The sequence below is a fragment of the Pan troglodytes genome, chromosome 6 (genome assembly GCF_028858775.2).
Source record: "Pan troglodytes isolate AG18354 chromosome 6, NHGRI_mPanTro3-v2.0_pri, whole genome shotgun sequence".
Taxonomy (NCBI): Eukaryota; Metazoa; Chordata; class Mammalia; order Primates; family Hominidae; genus Pan; species Pan troglodytes.
The window spans coordinates 132376558-132401447 of record NC_072404.2 but is presented as its reverse complement, the minus strand read 5'-3'; the positions used below and the strand labels follow the sequence as shown (position 1 = coordinate 132401447).

General features: G+C 38.7%; 1 protein-coding gene across 12 annotated transcripts in view; it reads right to left on the bottom strand.

Moving 5' to 3' along the window:
* The window catches only part of ST7 (suppression of tumorigenicity 7), a 274150-nt gene that overhangs the window by 207903 nt on the left and 41357 nt on the right, over positions 1–24890 (bottom strand). Inside the window, exon 1 of one of the 12 annotated variants that reach the window (XM_054687135.2) lies at positions 4786–5009. In XM_054687135.2, coding sequence (XP_054543110.1) covers positions 4786–4798 — 13 coding nt within the window. In that variant the 5' untranslated portion in view covers positions 4799–5009. 12 annotated transcript variants of the gene reach the window in all.

Here is a 24890-nt window from a genome sequence, read left to right as displayed (position 1 = left end):
TGTATACTATTACACATATATTCTAGGCACATAAATACATACAAATGTAACAGTAAAATAGTAATCTTAAGTACTTAGAACACTGCTTGGCACACAGTGAGTACTCAAATGCAGGCAATTCCATTACTAGCTATTTTGCAACTATTATTCAAATGTGAAAAACGCTGCTCTAGGAATATATTTACATACATGTATTTCTCCTATTTCTTCATCGTGCCTTACATGAATTTCTGTCATTTTCCAGAGCAACTCAGTCATTTTAAGACTGTGTGCACACACCTGTGTATACCTCTGTATGAGTAAGCATTTGTGACCAACCCATTTCTTTTTGATCTACCCACACAAAGAAATAATTGAAAATATTTTATCTCTTGACTCACTGGAACAAAAAATGTCTTCCTGTATTACCATATTCTTATAAATCTGTTTTTAAAGAAAAAGTACTAGAAGCATATGAACTTTCATTAGCTATCCAACACAAGCCAAAAAAAGAGTTTTGTTATGTTTTTAAAATACTGAAATGCACAAAAAGTAAATATATATACATATATACGTAACCCCACAATCCCACACTTTTAAAATCATATATAGTAGAAAGTTCAATAGTTCAAGTCTCCTCTCCACCCATTCACCCAAGGTATATACCTTTTCTAATTAATTTCTTGTGTTCACAAAGACATGTCTTGATCTCAATACAGTTTTTAAATATTAAATTCTGCTGTGAAAGTGGAACCACATATTACTTTAACATCTAAAAATATCATTAGTACTTTTTCTCGTCAGTATATGTAGGATCTACCTCATCCTTTTAAAGACTGCATAAGATTCCACTGTATGAATGTACCACAGTTTATTCAGGGTAACTTGATCTTTAGCTTACTAAAAATGCTGAGCCATTAAGAAGAACATTTGATTTGATGATGCTACATAAGATAAAGAACAAATCATCTGTTGCGGGAAAGAATAACAATAGCTAATATTTACTGAGTGTTTACTATGTGCCAGGCACTATCCTGGGTCCTTTACATGTATAAACCCATTTAATCTTCATAATAACCCTACAAGGTATATACCACTTTTATCCACATTTGACAAATGGTTAAATACTTTGTCGAGGTCACACAGGTGGTGAATGATATACTGGGCTTCAAACTCAGGAGTCTGGATCCAAAGCAATGCTCTTAAGCACACTACGATAATGCCTCTTTCTTGAACAATGAATAAATAATCAGCAAAATTATATTTAAGGATTTAACTGAAATGTAGGGAAAATAGAAACCAACTCAAAACGTGAAGGAAAAAAAATCCTTAAAAGAGAAAGGTCATCAGAGACAGAAAAAAAAAATCACAGAAAATTGCAGGAATTAATAAAAATGTATACCTTCAAAAACAGTCACATCAACAACCAAGGGGGAATATCAATAATGATGTTGAAATGTAACTGTAGGAAGTGGGAAAGGATAATACAGTTCAAAAGGGTGGAACCTTAAAGCCAGAATATTGTCTTACATAAGATCTATTTTAAATTGCATATGAGATGTTGTCACATAAATAGTCACTCAAATAGTGGATGGATGTGGCCATCAGAAAGGCAAGAGGGAAAAGAGAATGAGAAAATGGCCCCTGGGTTAGAGATATTTTCAAACAGAGGCCATAGTCTACATGTAATAACTGCTTTGCCGACTCATTTATGTTGCTCCTTTTGTTGGCTCATACATGAGAGGGTGTGTATATGTGTATGAAAATGCATTTTTCTGAGGGCCTATATTTACTTCTTGGCACAGGCTTCTAAGAGTTAAAGGCTGTGATTTTTTTAAGTCTACTTTTTAGACAACTGTAACAGGATCAGTATGCTAAAAACATTAGGCATCTCACTTGCCAGGAAAACCGGACACAAATCACACCCTCTGACTCCTATGAAGATTTCTGTTATGTGGAGGCCTGAGGCATTTCTAACCACTTTAGAACGTTTGGATCCACATTGTTGAAGACCCATCTTTGACCAAAGTGATTCCAAAAGTTTAGTTCATTCCAGTTCTCTCCTCTAGTCAGCTCAGAGAAGGAACACAAAGTTTAATATGTTGTCTAAAGAAAATGTAATGAAGAAAAATGAAGGATGAATAAAACTGATCTGATATCCCTTACTAACCCCCCTCCAAAAAAAAAAAGTCATATAATACAATCCAAACCCAAAGTGATCTTTGGCTTAACCACTCTGTCTGAATACCCCTGCCTGCAACCTTGCCCTTCCTTCACAGTAAAGACAGTGCTGTTAATTTCTAGATAAAGTTAGCAACGAAAGGAAGGAAAACATTCAAAATAGTTTAGTGGTCAAAATAATAATCATTAAATGAGAATGCTATTGACAAAGAACAATTATAGCGAAAATCTTAAAGTCAGTCAATAGTCACTTTTAAAGGAAAGCCTATCAAGCATTCAGTCAACAACTATTTTCTGGGAGCTTACTGTTCTACACTCTAGGCATCAGCCATGAACAGAGTCCCTCCCCCTATGAAGCTTGTATCTTAGTGAGTGAGACAGAGAAACAAACACGTGACGTATCAAGTGATGGTATATGTGATGAACAAAGATAAAGAGGAATTAGAGGATAAGGAGTAATTGAATGAGACGGTTATTTTAGGTAAAATTATCAGGAAAGGCCACTCTAAAATGGTGACATTTCAACAAGACCTGAAAAAACCACATGGTTAGACTGAAAACCACGTGGAAGGAAGAGTGTTTCATGCAGAGGCCTTAATAGAAGTGTTTTGGGCCCCTTAAATTATTTTAATAATAAATCTATTCTTGAATCATCAAATATCAGTTTTGAAAGATATCCCCTTCAGTGCTATAATGATGCCATTAGTACAAAAGTGATTGTGCTGAAAGCAAAATAAATGCTGTTTTCTAATACAAAAAAATCACTCTGCCATGAACTGAAAACATGAGTTGTTCTCTTCAAAGTTTAATAGATTAAATACAGCTATCTTTGCAATGAATGTGTAAATGTTTATAAAAATCACTATGAAAGACAACAGTCAAAAGGGCTTCTCACCACATCAGACAGGTAATTTAATTAATGTATTTATTAATGTGGTAAGAACTTAAACCATATTTTTTTCTCTACAGCACACACAACTAAATTTGAAAGTGCCATGTGAATTTCCTTAAAGTCACCTCCTTTGTTCACACTAAAGTTCTTAGTTTCTTAGGATTCTCTTGATGTCTATTTAGAATGTTAAGGCTGTACATCTTAAACTATCAATTATACATATATAAAGTATTACTTAAGAACAACAAATGTTTTAATGGCAATATACGAACTATAGAAAATGAAAGAATTCTTCAATGATGGTGTTCTTTGTGGGAGGAGGTATAAATTTATAACTAAAAGCATACTCATAGTAAAGCTCTGTGGTAGGATTTTACAAATTTGATTTCTCTGCATATGGCTAAAATGTGTTCCTTCCTGCTTCAATGTAGTACCACACATAAAGCGAACCTTCTAAAAAGGTGGGTGCATTTCATTTCAGAGCCCTGGAACAAAAATTCTGGCATGCTAATCTTATAAGGAAAAGAAAATCAAAATGCACACACAAGACACAGATACAGGTATACTTGCTTTAAAGAAACCCTAACATAGAATACTAAAGATTTATAAAACAAATCTTTTGGGGCAATTAATTGCTTTAAAATGTTTTACCTTCAAAAAGTATCTACCACAGAAATCCTTTAAATAGCAAGCTCCTAAAAGCTATATTTTAAATGAGCAATTTCACAAAACTTTTATTTGCACACTGTAATTAACTGTCTTGCCAAAGATCCACCTACAGTTATAATTTATAGATAATGTGTAAGTAGAGTTCAATCCGGATGCACACTGGAATTTATATTACACTGGGTATGAAAAGTGGCCTCTCTCTGCCCTAGAAAAAAAATTTTCCAATTCTTCGTTCTTTAGTTTAAAAGCAATCTGTCAGCAAACAATGTCGCCATTCCCCAAAAGTTCAAATTTAGGGCAATATAATTCTGAATTGGTTGCACAAATTTTGGGCAAAGACTCATGTCCCTACCTGATCACTGCTTCACCTCCCACCCACACCTTTACCCTACCAGATGTAAGGGAATCGCCCACTTACTCATCAAGTAACCACCACCCATGGTTAATCTAACCTTATTTCTAAACATGTACCAATTTACCTTTCAGTGAAACTAGAAATTGAGAAACAAGTCCATGCAATTTAAAAAAGGAAAAGGTTAGAAAGGTCAGAAAAGGTCAGAAAAATCTGGGCACATTTATACTCAGAAAATTTAGGATAAAAACTGAAATTCTCCAATTCACTTCATTACATTAACACCATCTAAAAGAGCCATACACAAGCACAAAACCACCACCACAATAACAGAAACTCTCTGTAGACTGTGTACATATTTTATTCCCTGTGTGGAATAATCTGAACTCAGATGTTTGTACTTTAAATCCTCTGGCCTAAGAGGGGAGAAATGTGGATTAACTATGGGTTGGAGTTTATTTTAAGTCCATTTAAGTATGATCCAACTGAAATGGAAGAAACAACAAAGGTATGTCTCAGAAATTCCCTTAAGCACTTATCCTAAATTAATCACAATTTGGATAAAACAAATTCATACAATACTCAGGAATAAACTGATGCACAATATTTTTAAAGTACTCACACAATCAATATAGTTTTTAAAATATAAATTCAAAATATGATTTTTAAAGTAATTCTACATAACCGGAAAATATTTAACATTTAATTTTACCTGTATAATCCATAATGAAGCAGTAAGCAGGAAACTGAGTATTTTCCAAGTACAACTCTATCAGCCAGAAAATGAAACGGCTCCCTGGACTGACGAACCGTTCTGGGGAAGCCTCCTGCCATGTGACATGAAGCACACCCACACTTCTGCTTATCTCTCTCAAGCGGCAACGGCTGGGCTCTGCTCTCCTTTGCCTGGTCTTTTAAAGTCGTCCTTAGAAATGTCTCTCAGAAAATAACTGTTATTTACTCCCATTTCCCTCCTGTATTAATTATTCAGTTAAAACTAAATTTTGGTTTTAGGTTAAAACTCTAAATAAGAGAAAAAATAAATTATTTTATTCCTGTAAGTGAAAAGGACACAAGATATCCATACTTCTTCCTAGTACTCAATGATATGAATGAAGCCACATAACCTGAAAGGAATCAGCGTCCAAATTTTTGTCTCAATTTTGTCATTACATTCATTCATTTGATAGTACATATGCATATTTTATCCATTTGTCCATTTGAAATACATTTGACTAATTTGAAAACAAACCTAACAAAGGTGATGCAAGAACAATCCTTTATAGCATATCTAAGACCTCCAACTCATTTATCCAAGTCCTAAAATAGACATCAGCTGGAAAGGACATATGGTCATTACTGAGACACACTCTATCTGATGTAATCTTTAATGTCACATTGCCACATACCCTGAGCCATCTTTTTCCTCCATTGCCAATTGTTTCAATCTTGAGCATATCCTAGCTTATACTTTAAATAAACTTTAACAATGGCTACTTCATCTTGATACAATTATTTACCTTGCCAAAAGACAAAACATAAATTAATTTTTACTTTTTTTTTATCTTTTTTTGTAAGCAACCTGAATGGTTGGACAATTTCCAACCCCCACCCTCCACCACTACCAAATTACAACCACTTTGAAGAAGATGAGGTACTAACTGTTTAGAATGCTTTTGCTGGAGTAGTGGGGTGTTTGGTTTTGCTTTTGCTACTTTCCTTTCCACTGAACAGGTTTCTCCAAAAGAAATTATAAAGTTGACAATCCTATAAAATGTGATTTTGAATTTTCAGTATAATATCAAAAGTGCGTAATACAAATTCTACAAATTCTAGGATTACTATTATCACTTAACAGATCTCTCCAATAATTTTATTTACTTATTTTTATTTATTTTTGACGGAGTCTCACTCTGTCGCTCAGGCTGGAGTGCAGTGGCGTGATCTCGGCTCACTGCAGCCTCTGCCTCCTGGGTTCAAGCAATTCTCCTGCCTCAGCCTCCTGAATAGAGTAGCTGGGACTACAGGCATGCAACACCACGCCCAGCTAATTTTTGTATTTTTAGTAGAAATGGGGTTTCGCCACATTGGCTAGGCTGATCTCGAACTCCTAACCTTAGGTTATCCGCCCGCCTCAGCCTCTCAAAGTGTTGGGATTATAGGCGTGAGCCACCTCGCCCAGCCATCTCCAATAATTTTATAAAATATATAAGAAAGTACCATTTCACTCAGTCGTCTAATCAGTGCTTCCTTACCATAAGCAGAGCTCATTATACCACCAATCTGCTACAGTCAAAAGCTGTTAATTCTCATCAACCTCACCTGTCACTGTTGCTAAGTGAGCCTATCTCATTTATTAGGCCTTAATTCTCTTTATCTTAACCTAGGGTGCAAATTGGGAAGCCTTCCACAAGTTGTAACAATTTGATATAATTTCTTCCTGATAATTAAGATGTGCAAATGGTTAGAACATTAATGTTATGATTGTTTTAAAATAGTAAGCTCAAAATGCCTGATAATAACTACCTACATTTACACAAAACTTACAAGTGTGTGGAAACGCTGACTGCCATTATCAAATATTACCTGGAATAACATTTTATGCTTTTCACAATTTAGTAGTTAGCATGGATTTTTAAAGCACTTATCTAATTATCTGAGTAGCATTATTTTAAGACTTTTTATTTTTATGCTGTATATTTTATAATTCTTAAGAGACAGATATTTTAAGGAAATGCATTTTATTAACGGAATGAAAACATAATGAAATATCTAAATTAGAAAGTATTAAGACCGATGGACAGATGAGTAGATAGATATAAAACCTACAACCTACTTACAGTTAAGTGATTTGCCATACCTCAGAAATCCAGCAGAGGGGTTAAAAGCCAGGCTTAACAGACAGAAAAGCCAAGTTTAGTCAGAGAAGATTCAACTCCCATCTTAGCCACTTACTAGATAGATTATCCTAATTAAGCAAGTTTTTAAACCTCTCTGAGCCTTGGTTTACTTACTTACTAGATAGATTATCTTAATTAAGCAAGTTTTTAAACCTCTCTGAGCCTTGGTTTACTTATAAATTGACAAAAGGCCTAGATCAATGCTTGTAATGTATTAACAGCTAATATGTAAATAGCACTTTGTGTGTACCAGGCATTGTTCTAATTCATGTAGTAACCTATTTAACCCTTAAAACGACCCTAGGAGGTATTATTCCCATTTTATAGATGAAGAACTGAGGCATGGAGGATAAATAACTTATCTAAGATCAGAGCCAGGATTCAACTGGAGTAGCCTCTAGCTCAGAATCCTTGTGCTTAACCAGTACACGATACTGCCTGTGTAGAGTAGGTGATCATATGGAAGCCAAAAAAAAAAAAAAAAAACATTTCAAAAAACTAGGTTCTTTCCAATAAAACCAAATCTACAGTGGGCCAAACAGTTCAGTTCCGAATTCATAAAAATTCTTTTTATATTCTATGTTCAATTCCAACATATGAAAAAATTGAACAGAGAATCAGAATGAAAGGGATAATGTTTAGTCATTGTGATAGCTTAAAATGAGAGTGGCATTAGCCAGTAAAGCAGAAATAAGTACTCAAGTGCAGAAAGCTACAACCATAAAAGGAACTGTCCTACCCAAGGCACACTCAGTAACCACTAAATCCCACTCTACTTTTCAGTTCTCTAAATGTCACAGTAGATACTACTTGCCTAGACTCTATAAACACTGACTATAAATTCAAAGCTCAACAGGAGAGCCTTCAACTAGATCCCTCCACCCACCTCTCAAAGAATTTTCTCTATCTCCATCTCACTCTCAGCAAGTGAGACTTGCTGATATGCCTAGATGCCCCCTTCCCAAACAATCACATGATAGTCCTCTCCAAAACGTGTAACGTTCACCTAAGTCAGAAGTTCTTCTCGGGTCACCTGTTCTAGGGACCACTATCCTAACCACAACTTCCTGAGACAGCAGTGGGTTGTACTTACAGCATTCGGCACCCCTGAGTCCCATCCCAGAGTCCTGCTACAATTTAACCCTTCATGATCCAGGTTGGAGAAAGAATCATTACTGAATCAAGAGACCTGGAGTCTAGCCAACACGGCCACTCATTACCTCTCTGATCTAAGATAAATTCTAGAACCCCTGTATGTATCTGTTCCTTCACTGGTAAAATGAGGAGGTGGAACTGGAAAATCCCTAAGATCTAGTCCAACTTTAATAATCTTGGACTCTACTTTAAACCAATTACAGTCAGAGGAGAAAACTCAAGTAACTCCTGCTGATACCTACTCCTTTTCTAGCCCCCACTATCCCCTCTTCTATCCTGCCAGGGCTTTGGGAACAGCCCCTCCTCAAAGGAGCCAGGATGTATTGTCCTAATTCAGAGTGTTTATGTTGGATGCTGATGTTCTGGGGAGCCTCCTCCTGTTTACAGGGACACTGTTCCTTTCTAGGCAGACCCCCAGTAACTCAGCCTGGTGGTAAGTAGACAGATACACACACACACATTAACACACACACACACACAAAATACTTAAACTGTTGGAGGATCTGCCTACTAGAGGGTTCATGGGTCATGACCTGGTGGGTCACACCTCTTAGGACAACGTGGCCTGGGTGCCAGCAATAAAGCTTCTGAAGGAGACCATTCTTCCAGGACTTGATTGAGACAGCTGGACACAGAGTGTGAAGCTTTTCATAGAGGACAGCTCAGGGGCTGAGACATAGCTCTCCTCTCTTTCTCTTTCATGGCTTCCCTCCCTGGACTAGTGCCTGCCACGCGAGTCCACGGTCCTCTACCCTCCTCAGAGGAGGAGAACGAGCATGGCTTCCACTTCACTCTTCCCTCTTAAATCAGAAAATCACAGCTTTATCATAATATCTTACATCGCATTTCCAAATTATACAATAACCGACTTTGTTATTACACATGTTTTAAAATACCAGGGTTGGATTATAAATGTTCACTCTATTTTTCTGCATTTCAGAAATGAAAATAGGGGGTTTTCCCTCTAGTCTCAATTCTCACCAACATGTGAGAGCTAAGTCAAAATGCCTTAAGGTTATGTCACATCCCAATTTCACCTTATTACTAAGTCAGAACAAACATTATCTAAGATATCTCATCTTGCTGCTCTCCCAGGCTTCTTACCACCCACTCCAGCCTGCATCTGCATCAGCATTTCCTTTTCATGTTTTGTCATCCTCATTGGCTTTGCTTACTGAGCCCCAAGTCTACCTCATGGCCTATCCCAAAATGTGAGAAGACTCCACTAAAAAAAGGATTATCTGGATGCAGAAGATTCCTAGAGCGTATGCCCAGCTCCTCCCATTACTGGGCTCTACTCCCAAGACCTCAAAATTTAAGTATGCTAAGACAGATGAGCATCTAGCACTAACCAGATAAAAGAACTACCCTATGAAGTGAGGAGAGAATCCAGCTACTCAACTCAATATCATGACCCAGACCAGTGCTCCACATTCTCCATGGCACTAACCAAACTAGTTACTAGCTACCTAGAACCTAGAACCAAGGCAATGGTTCTGAGAAATTGTCACTTACTTTCACAGATAACAATCATCCTTATTGAGCACAAAAGCATAATTATGACCAAAGGCATGAGTAAAACATAATAAAAGATCTGCTTAACCAAACTCCAAACCTTCAGATAAGGGCTCTTTCTGGATACACAACACCTGTTTGTTGTTATGCTTTAAAAGGATGGTGGCAATAGTGGCAGGATCCCCGGTTCTCAGTGGCTGCAAAGCACAGATCTCTTACATGGTTGTAGGGCCACTCCCTTCTTACAGTGGCCTCAAGAGGACTAAAATCAAGTAACCACAGCTGGAAAAAGGAGGTAAATAACTTTTATAAGAGGTGTTGTGTGGTCTCCCAATCACTGATGTTTTAACTCTATCAGAAGATGACTATAAAAAAGGACATTGGGTTTATGTGTTTAAGGTTAGCCAATAAAAAAAATATAGCAATTAATCTTGATGTATAATTAGCAGTCATGAGAAACATTACTAAAGTTACTAAAATGCCTGATAAAAATAAGAAAGATTAAGATTTTCGTCCTACAAATATGAATCCAACAATAAATATGCTTATTCATTTTACATCTTGTCAGTGATGGTCATTTTATATACATTTGAATCAAAGCTCTAGTGTAATGATCAGAATCAAACTATAGGTTTGTACAAGAAACAGGGAGGTACCCAAGCCAGACATATCCCTCTGTAGAAAAGCTTCTTTAGGCAAACCACAGACCTTCCTGTGTGGTTTTGGTCTGTTCACATGATTGGCAAAAGGAACCACTGGAAAATAAGCAAAGAAAGTCATAAAAAATAGTCATGAATGGACTAGTGTGGGTTGTCCCAGAGGCCAAAAAAAAAAAAAAAAAGTGGAGAAGTTCTTTAAGGAATTTCTTAGCTGTAGCATACAGCTGCAGTTCTAGGTAAGCAAAGAAGATCACAAATTTCCATGGTACTCCAAAACAAATCATTCTCAATGTTTTCTAGCAGGAGCTGGCAAATCCTTTTTATAAAGGGCCAAATAGTAAACAGTTTAGATTTTGTGGGACCATCTGTTCTCTGTCACAACTACTCTATTGTTTCAGTGCAAAAATAGTCATAAACAATACATAAACAAATTAATGTAGCCATGTTCCAATAAAACTTTATTTATAAACTTTGAAATTAAATTTCTTGTAATGTTCACATATCATGACATATTCTTTTGAAAATTTTTCAGCGATTTAAAAATGTTAAAAAAAAATGTTAGCTTATAAATCTCACAGAAACAGGCAGCCCATGGGCTACAGTTTGCCAAACCCTGTTCAACAATATTTACTGTGGTTGATTTGACCTTTCTCTGCAAGAGCTCTAATCTTCAATTAGGTCTCTGCCATTGACAAGACTCACGAAGATAATGGAATCCATCAACAACTGCCTGATTGCATCAGGGTCAGAAATTCAAGAAAAGTTTCATCCCAATTCCCTTCATTTCTGATGATACTGTGAACAATACCTCATTCCCTATCACATTAGAACTGGTGATAAATGCTCAATTTCTGAGAAATTGTCAACTACTTTCCCAGATAAGGAAAACCACATACCTCCAATCCACATACATCTCTAGCCCTTGAAGATTATATAAAAATGGAAATCATGGGCTAAGATTTCCAAGTCTCTTCAATTATATTATAAGCCAGGAAAACTTTCTATAAAACATACTCATAGTGTAGAACACAAGTAATAGCTAGTTTTTCTGAGAAAATCTGACCCTGTTCACCAACAATTGCTGAAAGGGAATTCTTGAGAAACAAGAAACAGACTACAATCCTAACTGCACAGTTAATTAATTTGGTTAGACATTTCACAACAGTATCACTTCATTTATGAAATGAAGAACTTAAAATTATTTCTGCGGTTTTTTCTAGCTCTAAAATACAACAATTCTGTAATGAGTTACGCTGATCATGATACCTACCTCATTAAGGGTTTCGGCATATTTCTATTAAAGTTCACATGGATGACTTTTTTTGTCATTAGCCTTCAGATAAGAAGCAGATAATTTCCTCTCTGCTTTTTTGTCTCTGGTTTTTTGAAAGGCTATTGAAAATATATTTCTAATCAAGACAACTGCTACATTCTTACAATTTTAACACAGATTCTTACAGTTTTAACACAGATATAGGTGATTCTAAGAGAAAATGTAGTGAAGTGTATTACTTGGAAAATGTTTCTAGAGACAGACATTTGTGCCTGTGCAACTATAGACTTCAAATTCATAGAGACAGAAAGTAGAATGGTGATTGCCAGAGGCAGGAGGAAGAAGAAAATGGGGAGTTGTTTAATGGGTACAGAACTTCAGTTTCGTAAAATGAAAAGAATTCTGAAGACTGGTTGCATGGCAATGTGAGCATGAGCTCCTAAGAAGACAAGTCAGCCTGTCCTGTGAAGCTTTGAAGCCAGGCATTGACTCCTCTCCAGCTATGAAAGGCCTAGACGGCATCTTCCTCCAATATAACACTGTTTTCACCTACACTGAAAATCTGTTGTTGAGTGTAGCCACCTTCATCAAGTATCTCAGCTAGACCTTCTTGATAATTTGCTGCAGCTTCTACATTAACACTTGTACTTTACCTTGCACTTTTATGCTATGCAGATGGCTTCTTTCACTAAACCAAATAAACCAACCTCTGCTAGCTTCAAAGTGTTCCTCTGCAGCTTCCTCACCTCTCTCAGCCTTCACAGAACACCTGAAGAAATTAAAGAGAGTTCCTTGCTCTAAATTAGACTTCGGCTTAAGGGAATGTTATGGCTGGTTTGATTTTCTATCAGACCACTCTAACTTTCTCCATATAAGCAATAAAGCTGTTTCATTCTGTTATCCTTTGTGTGTTCATTGGAGTAGCACTTTACATTTCCTTCAAGAATTTTTCCCTCGCATTCATATCTTGGCTAACTGGCACAAGAGGCCTAGCTTCTGGCCTATGTCAGCTGTTGACATGCCTTCATCATTAAGCTTAATCATTTCTAGCTTTTGATTTAAAGTGAGAGGCATATGACTCTTCCTTTCACTTGAACACTTATAAGTCACTGTAGGGTTATTAATTGGCCTAATTTCAATATTGTGTCTCAGGGATTAGGAAGGTCAAAAGAGAGGGAGAGAAACTAGAGAAGGGTAGGTCAATGGAGCAGCCAGAACACACACACTTATCAATTAAGCTCTCCGTCTTATATGGATGTGGTTTGCGGCACCCCAAAACAACTACAATACTAACATCAAAGATCACTGATCACAGCTCACCATAACAGATATAATAATGAAAAGGTTTGAAATATTGTAAGAATTACCAAAATGTGAGTCAGAGACATGAAGTGAGCATGTGCCATTGGAAAAATGGCACGACAGATGCTCAATGCAGGGTTGCCACAAACCTTCAATTTATAAGAAGTGCAGTATCTGCAAGGCAGAATAAAGCAAAGTGCATCAAAACGAGGTGTGCCTCTATATGGTTAGGGTCAGAATAACTGGCTAAAATAATTATAAAAGTTTGGTAGGAATTAGGTATATTTCTGTTCTTACATTTGTTGAAAAATATTAACTTTAAATGGCAATTATGCAAAGCTTATACAAATTTTAATTGTGAATAAAAAGACATAAAAATATAAAGAAAGAATAAACATTGTGCTGTTACATCTAATGCCTAGCAATGCTTGTTGAGTCAACAATTGAACTAGTAGAAAGCAACTCCTGAAGTCTAAGAAAGGGTACAAACCATTCAGAATAGGTAGTCATGTTACACTGCTACTGACTGGTGATAGCATTCTGAAAACACAAGGATGGTAAGAAGGAAAGAGTGAACTGTTGAAACTTTAAAGATGGAAGTAAGAGGATGACAGATTCATAACAACTGCTCTCTTTTGAAAGCTTTACTATTTCCAATAAGATATGGACACTGTTCTTTCAAAAGACACATTGACTCTACTATAAATCAACCATGAAAAAGGTATCAGGTGGAAAAAGTACTGGAATTAAAGCAAAATCCACTTTGGAGCCTTCTTTAGGCAACTCTGTGCCTCAGTTTTCACAGACATGAGCTATGAGTTGCTATGAGGTTCATGTGAGATACTGGTGAAAGTGTCAATGGTAAAGTGTCAGGAGCTAGCATTATTTATTAGTATTAATTTAATTACTATTGTTGACTCTTTTAAATAAAACTTCTCTGAAACATTTCTATTTATGATCTACGTATTTATTTATGTCTAAGAAACAAAATGCATTAGCTTTTTGAATGTTAAAATACCTAATTAAAGATAAAAAATAAATACTTCCTATAACTTGGCCACTCTTTTACATGGTACTCTATCTTCTGAATTCAATTTAGATTTTTTCCCAGGACATTTTTTTAAGCAGAAACATGCCCTGCATACTTTTCATGAGCAGAATTTATTTTTAAGTTGATGTCTGGGAATTCAGCATACTACATCTTCAAACAGTGCTCCATGGTAGTCATTGTTTCCACAGTCCATCAGCACTTGGGCAGGAAGTGTGACAGGCGAAGAAGAAACGGAATCTCTTGGGGTCTATTAGTAATGTCCTTTAGCATTTCATTAAAACCTGACACACATAACTATTTGTAAAAATTGGAAACATTTTTACATTAGTAATAATCAATATGAAGGCAGAGAGGAAAACAGGGGACATTTGTGGCTTACCATCACAGGAGATGGCTGTAAGTGAAGTGGACTGAAACCGGGCTAGCCTTAGGAAGAACAGCCTTTAGATATTCCTGTTCTGTACAATGTTAAAATAATATTAGATTTTAAACTTACATGTGACTTGTTAACATCAAAAATTTGTTCTCACAAGTCACAAGAAGTGATACATAATATGAAGAAAAAAAATTTAAGTTATTTTTGTCAATATTATAAAATATTGACAAATACATTCCACTTCTGTAAAATTAGATTTGACAGACCTGTCTTGCCATTTCACTGGGAATGTAAAAGATTCTAGGAATGTGTATATCTTTCTTTAAAAAAAAAAGTAGTGCATTGAGAACAGATGATATCATAAGGAACAAAATACAGAGGCCTGTGGACTTCTAGGCATTATGCAGTAGCAATATATTTAAACATAGCCATATTTTAAAAATAGCCAACAAAACGAAAACATAAAACATGCTAAGTTTCCACATAAAACATGCTAAGTTCCCATTACTCCTAATTCCACTTGAATCAAATCTTATTCATACAAGTACAGATTAAAGCATCATAAATGTTTTGTTCTATCCAAAATATTCCATGGAAGATAAGTTACCTTTGTCATCATTTCTGTAACCTATATTTTTAGAAATGAGGTATTATTTTAAAATTATTCTAAAGCATTTACCTCTAAAGTATTACAGGAGAAAAATGAGAGTTCGTAGTCATTTTATTTTTATTTTTATTTTATGTATATATGTATTTATTTATTTATTTTGAGACAGGGTGTTGCTCTGTCGTCCAGGCTGGAGTGCAGTGGTGTGATCTAGGCTCACTGCAACCTCCGCCTCCCGGGATCAAGCAATTCTCTGGCCTCAGCCTCCCAAGTAGCTGGGACTACAGGCATCTGCCACCACATCCGACTAATTTTAGTATTTTTAGTAGAGATGGGGTTTCGCCATGTTAGCCAGGCTGGTCTCGAACTCCTGACCTCATATGATCCGCCTACCTCATTTATTTTCAACATATACAGCATATTTCTGAATTGTTGAGATTAAACAAGTTGAACATTTCATGCTTTCTCTCCAGAGACTTGCCCATGATGAAATGGTACAATTCAGAGCCAAGTGGATAACACAAAGGCAAGGTCAAAGAACTCTGTAGCTATCAACTTACATCTCTGATTATCAATGTCCAAGAAATCATTTTCAGAAAATGGGGTTTCTTCTCCCTAATTTAACAATTTTACTGTTATATATCCAAAAGACAATCATTTTCCATCTGGATCAAGTCAACATATTTTTCTGTCAAAAATGTGTGATCCATACTAATTGGCATTCATCCATATCAATGTAAAAAAAACTTTTCAAAAAAGAAAAAACCTCAATAGGATTTTTAATGGGATACCATAAAATTTAGTCTTTTCAATTTAAAAGGTAGACAACAGACAATGGCAGTCTCATTCTCATTTTGAGAAATTCTGACCTCAGAGTTGTAGAGACAATGAAAAATGAAGGAGAGAACTCTGAACAGATTGTAGTCACCCTGCAAAGACGCCCTCCATGTCACGTGAATCAAATCAGCAATAATTGCAGCCTACAGACAACTCATTCAAAAGTTGTCCTTTGAACTACTCAAAACCCCTTCCTATGAAACATTTTCTTAAAAAAGTCCTTCAGTACACCACAAGGAAAAGATATACACATTCGTCAGGTACGGTGGCTCACGCTCTAATGCTAGCACTTTGGGAGGCTGAGGCAGGAGGATCACTTGAGCCCAGGAGGTCAAGACTAGCCTGGGCAACATGGCAAAACCCCCATCTCTCCCAAAGTTATACAAAAATTAGCCAGGCATGGCCAGGCGCAGTGGCTCACGCTTGTAATCCCAGCCCTTTGGGTGGATCACCTGAGGTCAGGAGTTCAAGACCAGCCTGTTCAACATGGTGAAACCCCATCTTTACTAAAAATACAAAAATTAGCCAGGTGTGGTGGTGTGCGCCTGTAGTCCCAGCTACTCAGGAGGCTGAGGCAGGAGAATTGCCTGAACCCAGGAGTCAGAGGTTGCAATGTGCCAAGATTGGGCCACTGCACTCCAGCCTGGGCGACAGAGTGAGACTGTGTCTCAGAAAAATAAAGAAAAATTAGCCAGGTGTGGTGGTGCACACCTATAGTCTTAGCTACTTGGGAGGCTGAGATGGAAAGATCACTTGGGCCCAGGTGGGGCTCATGACACTGCACTCTAGCCTGGGTGACAGAGTAAGACCTTGTCTCAAAAAAAAATAATAATAATAATACACACATTCTAAAAAACTAATTCAGGCCTGGCGTGGTGGCTCACGCCTGTAATCCTAGCACTTTGGGAGGCTGAGGCAGGTGGATCACCTGAGGGCAGGAGTTTGAGACCAGCCTGGCCAACATGGTGAAACCCTGTCTCTACTAAAAATACAAAAAATTAGCTGGGCATGGTGGTGGGTGCCTGTAATCCCAGCTACTCAGGAGGCTGAAGCAGAAGAATTGCTTGAACCTGGGAGGCAGAGTTAGCAGTGAGCCGAGATTGGCCCTTGCACTCCAGCCTGGGCAACTAGAGCAAAAACTCCATCTCAAAAAAAAAAAAAAAAAGGAAAAAAAAATTCAGTAGATGCATCTAATTTCATGTTGTCTTAATCATATAAAATCATAAACAGATTTTGTTATTATTAATTTGCATAATTTCTTCATTCAGTGGTTCATAGTGAAGAGATTCTGCCTTTAACACACATACATACAAACACACACACACACACACATACACACACACACACAGCCCCAACTACAATCCTTAGGAGGTTACCAGAGATTCTATATATCTGATCAATTTGAAACAGATTGCATTGAAAATATATCATGCTATTAACTGGAGGTAATTAATGAAACTTTTAAACACAACAAATGCTGTGTAAAAATAATAATATTGTATTAGAACCTTGAAATCCTAAAATAATGGGTCTTAGTTCATCTCCAGTTAAAATTACTTAGACAAACTTTAGTGTTTAAGAGTGTATATTCATAAGGCTGGGCATGGTGTTGCATTCTCACAGTCTCAGCTACTCGAGAGGCTGAGGTAGGAGGATCATTTAAGCCTAGGAGATCAAGACCAACCTGGACAGCACAGAGAGACCTGTCTCTAAAAAATATATAAAATAAATAAAGTATTTTATTTTATTTTACTTTATTTGAGACGGAGTCTTGCTCTGTCGCCCAGGCTGGAGTACAGTGGCGCGACTTCGGCTCACTGCAACCTCCACATCCCAGGTTCAAGCAATTCTCCTGCCTCAGCCTCCCGAGTAGCTGGGACTATAGGCATGCACCACCACGCCCAGCTACATTTTTTTGTATTTTTAGTAGAGATGGGGTTTCACCATGTTGGCCAGGATGGTCTTGATCTCTTGACCTCGTGATCCGTCCGCCTCAGCCTCCCAAAGCATTGGGATTACAGGCGTGAGCCACCACGCCTGGCCAATAAAACATTTTAAAAAGAAAGTATGTTCATAAAACATAATGTCTTGTCCATGTACTTTCCCATGTACTTTTATTATATTTTGTCTGTAGACAGAATAGACATCAGATTATCTTTGTGGAACAACAAAAGGATCCTGCCGTTACTATGGTATTGGAGGGAAGAATAAGAAAAATCAGCCACTTTTTTTTAAATATACCCCCTGTAATGATATTAATGCAATTATCAATCTATCACCCATAATTACAAAAAAAGGATAATAACACTAAACTGTATCAAAAATGTTCTCTGGTTACAATGACAATTACATAAGATATACCTTCTTCCAAGGTTGGCCCAGGAACAACCTCAAAGGTTTGTAAGCTCTGTTGACAGCCTGCAGTGATTGCTTCTGAAAGTATCATTGCCTGATCCTGCAATTTTATCACCTTACTAACTACTAGTCCTTTCTGCAGCTCACACAGACATAAACCCCCTTTTTCCAGCTCATTTATCAAGTGAAAGGTTCCTTCCCATGAAAATGGACACCTGAGCTCCAGGGACCATAATAGAAAACAGCAGGAAAACCACTCAACTATACTTAGTATTGGTAGTTTTCTTTTCTATGTTTTTTCAGGCAAAAGGTAGACTTTAAATTTGGAAATATACAAATACATACATTCTTCTACATAATACTACAAGTAGTTTAATTTGTCTTTTAAAGTGGAGGCAGGCGAATACTACTTAGGTGAGGTTTCAGTTGATGATGATTAGACCTCCTGCTTTCTTCCCTTCATCTGCAGCAGAGCAGTTTTTAAATCATCCACATGGATTTTCGTGCACATGAGATAAGGTGCCGGTTTCATTGCTGCTGCTCAAAACAAATATCAATGGCTTCTTCAGTGTTATCCAACCACAACATTAAAATGCTCTACTAATTGTCTGATGCTCAAAATGCTCAAAAAGCATCTTAGATTCACAATGCCATAGGCTACAATACAGAAAAACATCCAAAAGCTTCAGAGAATGTCTACCAGATGTCTGGGTTTTTCAGAGAAGAAATAATTCTTTGAGTTCTGGAATTTCTAAATTTTAATAACTCTTACCATCAAAAGGATCCAGCAATACTTCTCAATGAGGGTGTTATTGGTATTTTAGGCAGGATAATATTACAGTCAATATCCCTGGCCTCCCAGGTATTATGGCCAGTAGCACTAACAAGTCATTGCAACAAGGCGAAGCCCACACCCACATTTCCACATGGCAGTACTGCCACGCAACCTTCAAATGTATTTCCCTGCGATCTTAAGTCACACAAAGCTCTGAAAAAGCTTCTCCTAATAATGCAATTACTTTGATAGACTACAGAAGTAACTGGAGATGCAAATAAAGATGATGTGGGATATAGGCCTAACCTCTAAACAGGCTCTCGAACAAGCTGCTTCAAAGTCTCAAAGATCACTTTGCTTTTTGGTCACTTGTTTCTCCCCTCATAAAGGTATTAAAGTTATCTCAAAGCCTGTGCTATTCAATATGGTAGCCACTAGCTATAAATGGCTAAATTTAAATTAATTAAAATTAAAAATTCACTTCCTCAGTCACACTAGCCACATAAGCTCAACAGACACTGTATTACAGGACATTTCCATTACTGCAGAAAGTTCTATTGGACAACGCTGCTCTAAAAACTTCCTAAGCATATGACCTGCCACCAACTCATTGCCATTTTGAGGGTAGTTTGCAGCAAAGACAGAATTCTTCAGTGTCAGTAACAGAAAGTACTTACACAGTCCACGGTTCATCTCCAAACACTTTTTGATATTTGGCTTTGAAAGAAAATTCTAGGCTGGGCGCGGTGGCTCACGCCTGTAATCCCAGCACTTTGGGAGGCCGAGGTGGGCGGATCACGAGGTCAGGAGATCGAGACCATCCTGGCTAACACGGTGAAATCCCATCTCTACTAAAAAATACAAAAAATTAGCTGGGCGTGGTGGCGGGCACCTGTAGTCCCAGCTACTTGGGAGGCTGAGGCAGGAGAATGGCATGAACCCAGGAGATGCAGCTTGCAGTGAGCTGAGATCGCGCCACTGCACTCCAGTCTGGGTGACAGAGCAAGACTCTGTCTCAAAAAACAAAAAAAAAGAAAGAAAGAAAATTCTAGGCACAAGCAAAATTAAAAACAGAAATGTCAACAGTAGACCAAGTTATTTAGTATCTACAGAATGGATCAGTTCTCTTACAGTATCTTCTAAACAAAGTGTCCTAAAAGATAATGTTGATAAGTGAAATGATACTAGGAACATGACTAACCTTTCCTTCTCTTCTAGATACCATCTTCTAAGGGCAAAACCTTGTTTTATTAACAAAAGAAGAATGTCCAGTGGCTGGTATGCCATCACTCACAATGCTCTGCGTGGCCTTTGAGGGCCACAGAGGTATGATGTCTATTTGCTCCTCCCAAATTCAGAGCTGTTCCATTTTCTTTTCTGTTACTGGATACATTTCCTCATAGGGTTTGTTGTTTGTGTACTTACTAAACCTTGGAATTGTGCCCAAGAAGGGGCCCTGAAGGCTGAACTCCAAGTATCCAAGATGCTTAGTATATAAGTTCCTGAAAAAGTATTTAATAAAGCTGTAAAAATATTTTTCTACCTCTCTACTATTTGAAACTCTAAGATGACAGCAGTAATTCTAACTCTGTTATAATTCCTTATATACCAGAGTTCTCCAATTTCGTGTATCTAAGCTTATTTGGAGGCCTACTATTGAAAAAAAGAAAGAAGGAAAGATATTTCAATCTCAAGCAATTTGGAAGGCAGTATATAGCACAAGCATGTCTGAGTTCCAACCACGTTCCACCACAAGTTGACATGCTCTAGGACCTTAGGCTGATTGCATGGTAAGCCAAGGTTCTCAACTGAAAAATTAATTGATAAAAGATTATCATGCAAAATGCCTAGCACATAGTAGGGACACAAAGTATTTTGCTAAGGTTACTTTTGCCCTTACTGTTCCTTCTGCCTGAAACATTCTTCCCCTGATAGTGCAGAGAGATAGCTTGTTCTCATTCTTTAGGTCTCAGTCACCTCCCTTACAGACGCCTTTCCTGACCACTTATGTTCAATATATGCCCATTATTCTCTATCACAGCTCCCTGTTTAGTTTCTTCCCACTATTTACTCATGATGTATAAGGAATTTACGTATTCGCTTAGTTCTCCGTTATCAGTTTTTCTCACCAGAACATAAGTTCCATGAGGACAGTATGTCCTGGAAGCAAAGCAAAGTGTCTGGCACATAGTAAATGCTCAATAAATAGTTGGCATATAAATGAATGACTCAGTTTCTGGATTAAACAAAGTTAACTGTTTCCTTACAACAGAACTCCTCATTCTGAGAGGTGACAGTGTGCTGGCAGCCCTCGCAGCCCTTGCTTGCTCTTGGCACCTCCTTGGCCTTGGCGCCCACTCTGGCTGCGCTTGAGGGGCCCTTCAGCCCACCGCTGCACCGTGGGAGCCCCTCTCAGGGCTGGCCGAGGCCGGAGCCAGCTCCCTCGGCTTGCGGGGAGGTGTGGAGGGAGAGGTGCCGGCAGGAACCAGGGCTGCACACGGCACTTGCGGGCCAGCGTGAGTTCCGGGTGGGTGTGGGCTCGGTGGGCCCCACACTCAGAGTGGCCAGCCAGCGCCGCCGGCCCCGGGCAGTGTGGGGCTTAGCACCCAGGCCAGCAGCTGCAGAGGGTGCGCCAGGTCCCCCAGCAGTGCCGGCCCACCAGTGCTACGCTCGAATTCTCACTGGGCCTCAGCTGCCTCCCCCGGGGGCAGGGCTCAGGACCTGCAGCCTGCCATGCCCTAGCCTCCCCCCTGCCCCCGTGGGCTCCTGTGCAGCCCGAGCATCCCGGACGAGCACCGCCCCCCCCACTCCACGGCACCTGGTCCCATCGACTGTCCAAGTGCTGAGGAGCGAGGGCACACGGCAGGGACTAGCAAGCAGCTCCACCTGCGGCCCCGGTGCAGGATCCACTAGGTGAAGCCAGCTGGGCTCCTGAGTCTGGTGGGGACTTGGAGAACCTTTATGTCTAGCTAAGGGATTGTAGATACACCAATCAGCACTCTGTATCTAGCTCAAGGTTTGTAAATGTACCAGTCAGCACTCTGTATCTAGCTAAGCTGGTGGGGACTTGGAGAACCTTTATGTCTAGCTAAGGGCCTGTAAACACACCAATCAGCACTCTGTGTCTAGCTCAAGGTTTGTAAACACACCAATCAGCACCCTGTGTCTAGCTCAAGGTTTGTAAATGCACCAATCAGTGCTCTGTGTCTAGCTAATCTAGTGGAGACTTGGAGAATCTTAATGTCTAGCTAAAGGATTGTAAATACACCAATCAGCACTCTGTGTCTAGCTCAAGGTTTGTAAACACACCAATCAGCACCCTGTGTCTAGCTCAAGGTTTGTAAATGCACCAATCAGTGCTCTGTGTCTAGCTAATCTAGTGGGGACTTGGAGAACTTTTGTGTCTAGCTAATCTAGTGGGGACTTGGAGAACTTTTGTGTCTAGCTCAGGGATTGTAAACGCACCAATCAGCAACCTGTCAAAACAGACCAATCAGCTCCCTGTAAAACAGACCAATCAGCTCTCTGTAAAATGGGCCAATCAGCAGGATGTGGGTGGGGTCAGATAAGGGAATAAAAGCAGGCTGCCCGAGCCAGCAGTGGCAAGCCACTCGGGTCCCCTTACACACTGTGGAAGCTTTGTTCTTTTGCTCTTTGCAATAAATCTTGCTGCTGCTCACTCTTTGGGTTGGCACTAACTTTATGAGCTGTAACACTCACTGCAAAGGTCTGCAGTTTCACTCTTGAGGCAGCGAGACCATGAACCCACCAGAAGGAAGAAACTCAGAACACATCCGAACATAGAAGGAACAAACTCCAGACACGCCACCTTTTTGAACTGTAATGCTCACCATGAGGGTCCGTGGCTTCATTCTTGAAGTCAGTGAGACCAAGAACCCACGAATTCCGGACACAATTCTTTTCCAAGAAAATCTGCCTTGTGACTCTTCTAGAAGGTCATAGGGTATGGGATATTTCTCCTACTGGCTATCGAATCCTTTTCTTATAGAAGACATTCATGTCTCCAGAACTAATGTTTTATGGACACAAATTTGAAAAACATCAGCTATATATGTCCATTCAGTTGTATACTAGAAAGTGTAAATAGTATCTAAATGTCATCTAGGCATTTTTATCACCTACTTTGGCAAAAGGGAGTTATTCATTTGCACCATGAGAAAACACTAAAATATTTAATTCAGACCAGGTAACTTTCTGGTCTCTGCAGATTAATAAAGAAGAATGCACCTATTCAGAAAATGACAACTAATGGACTGGAGTAGGGAACATAACAGATTCCTAAACTGCCTGGTTAAGAAGAGACTGTAGCCACCTAAGCAAGCCTGATAAGATGAAGCAGCACTAACAAGTTTATATTATCTATCAGCAGATCAGCATCTATAAGAATTGGCAGAGGTATTAGCTCAATTTCCTAGACAGTGTTTCCCAGAGTGCATTCCCACACATTTGGATGTGACAAGTATTGAACATAAAGAACTGGGAATTGGCCAGGCATAGTGGCTCACGCCTGTGATCCCAGCACTTTGGGAGGCCGAGGTGGGCAGATCATGAGGTCAGGAGATTGAAACCATCCTAACACAGTGAAATCCCATGTCTACTAAAAATACAAAAAATTAGCCGGGCGTGATAGCACATGCCTGTAGTCCCAGCTACTCGGGAGGCTGAGGAAGGAGAATCACTTGAACCCAGGAGGTGGAGGTTGCAGTGAGCTGAGACTGTGCCACTGCACTCCAACCTGGACGACAGAGCGAGACTCCGTCTCAAAAAAAAAAAAAAAAAAAAAAAACTGGGAATCTGCAAGAGTTAACACCAGAAACCAAAAAGTGGAAGACACATCAGTTTGTTATGGAGGTAAGAAGGGGTAGGAACTCTAGTCTAATCCTATAAAGTCACTAGGAAATCCAAGATGGCCATGTAGCAGAGATTAAAAGCTGGCAGCCCACAGGTCATATCTAGCTCAAACATGTGTCTTTTCAGCCCAAACACAATTTTTAAAATTTTAATTAGTTGCTAACATTTGTAAATTGGGAAACTTCATATAAAAGCTGACGTTTTCAACTTTCCTTGAAAAGTTAGAAGATATGGTCCACAGATAACCCACATTCCCTCACAGCAACAACTGACTGGAACAAATAGCTCACACCTACTGTAGGTAGGCATCTGAGTTTGCAACTCCTGGACATACTCAAAGTTATGATCCATATCAGGAGCTGAATAGCAGGAATGAGGAAGGGGCAAGCACAGTCAAACTAAGAAAAACTAGATATTACAGTCTGCAGCATCATCCAAGACATTCTGTAAAACAGCTTCCTTCTCACTCAGGATTGCTTCCCATGGGCTCCCAATAAGTGCCAGCTCTGGACATTTATGGCTTGTATGTCACCTCTAGCCCATATCACCTCACCATGAAGAGTTTATTCTCCTCACTTGGTATTTCACACTGGTGATGAGTGTTAATAATAATGCCTTTCATTGGTGGTAGTCTGTTTCAGAAAGCTTTCAGGTAAACTTAGATATGTATATATGTACATTACCATAAAACCACCCTAGGACGGGGATGGTTACTATTCCTCATTTGTCAAAGGGCAAAGGCATAGAGATTATTTTGTCTCTTATGAGTAAGAGCAAAGACAAGACTAGTATCTCTTGGGTTGGTGATTCTTTCCTGTCTTCCAACTATGTACTAGATTTTGTTATGTGTATTACTTAGGTCATATCAGAAAGCAGATACTGTACTCAGAAGATTTTGAGGAGAATTTAATAAAGGTGTAGAAAGGGCACAGGCTTTGGTGAAGGAGCACAGCCAGATAAGTCACTCTCCTTAAGTCCCCCAATCTCCTACCAGGCTTCCTCCCATGGGCTAAACCCAACCAGAATACAGAGGCATGCAAGACATTTGACTGAAAAAGTCCATCCTGATTACCTCCCAGGAAAGAAGGAAACGGTAAAAAAGAGTGAAAAGTAAGTATGAAAGAGCGAACAGAAAAGGAC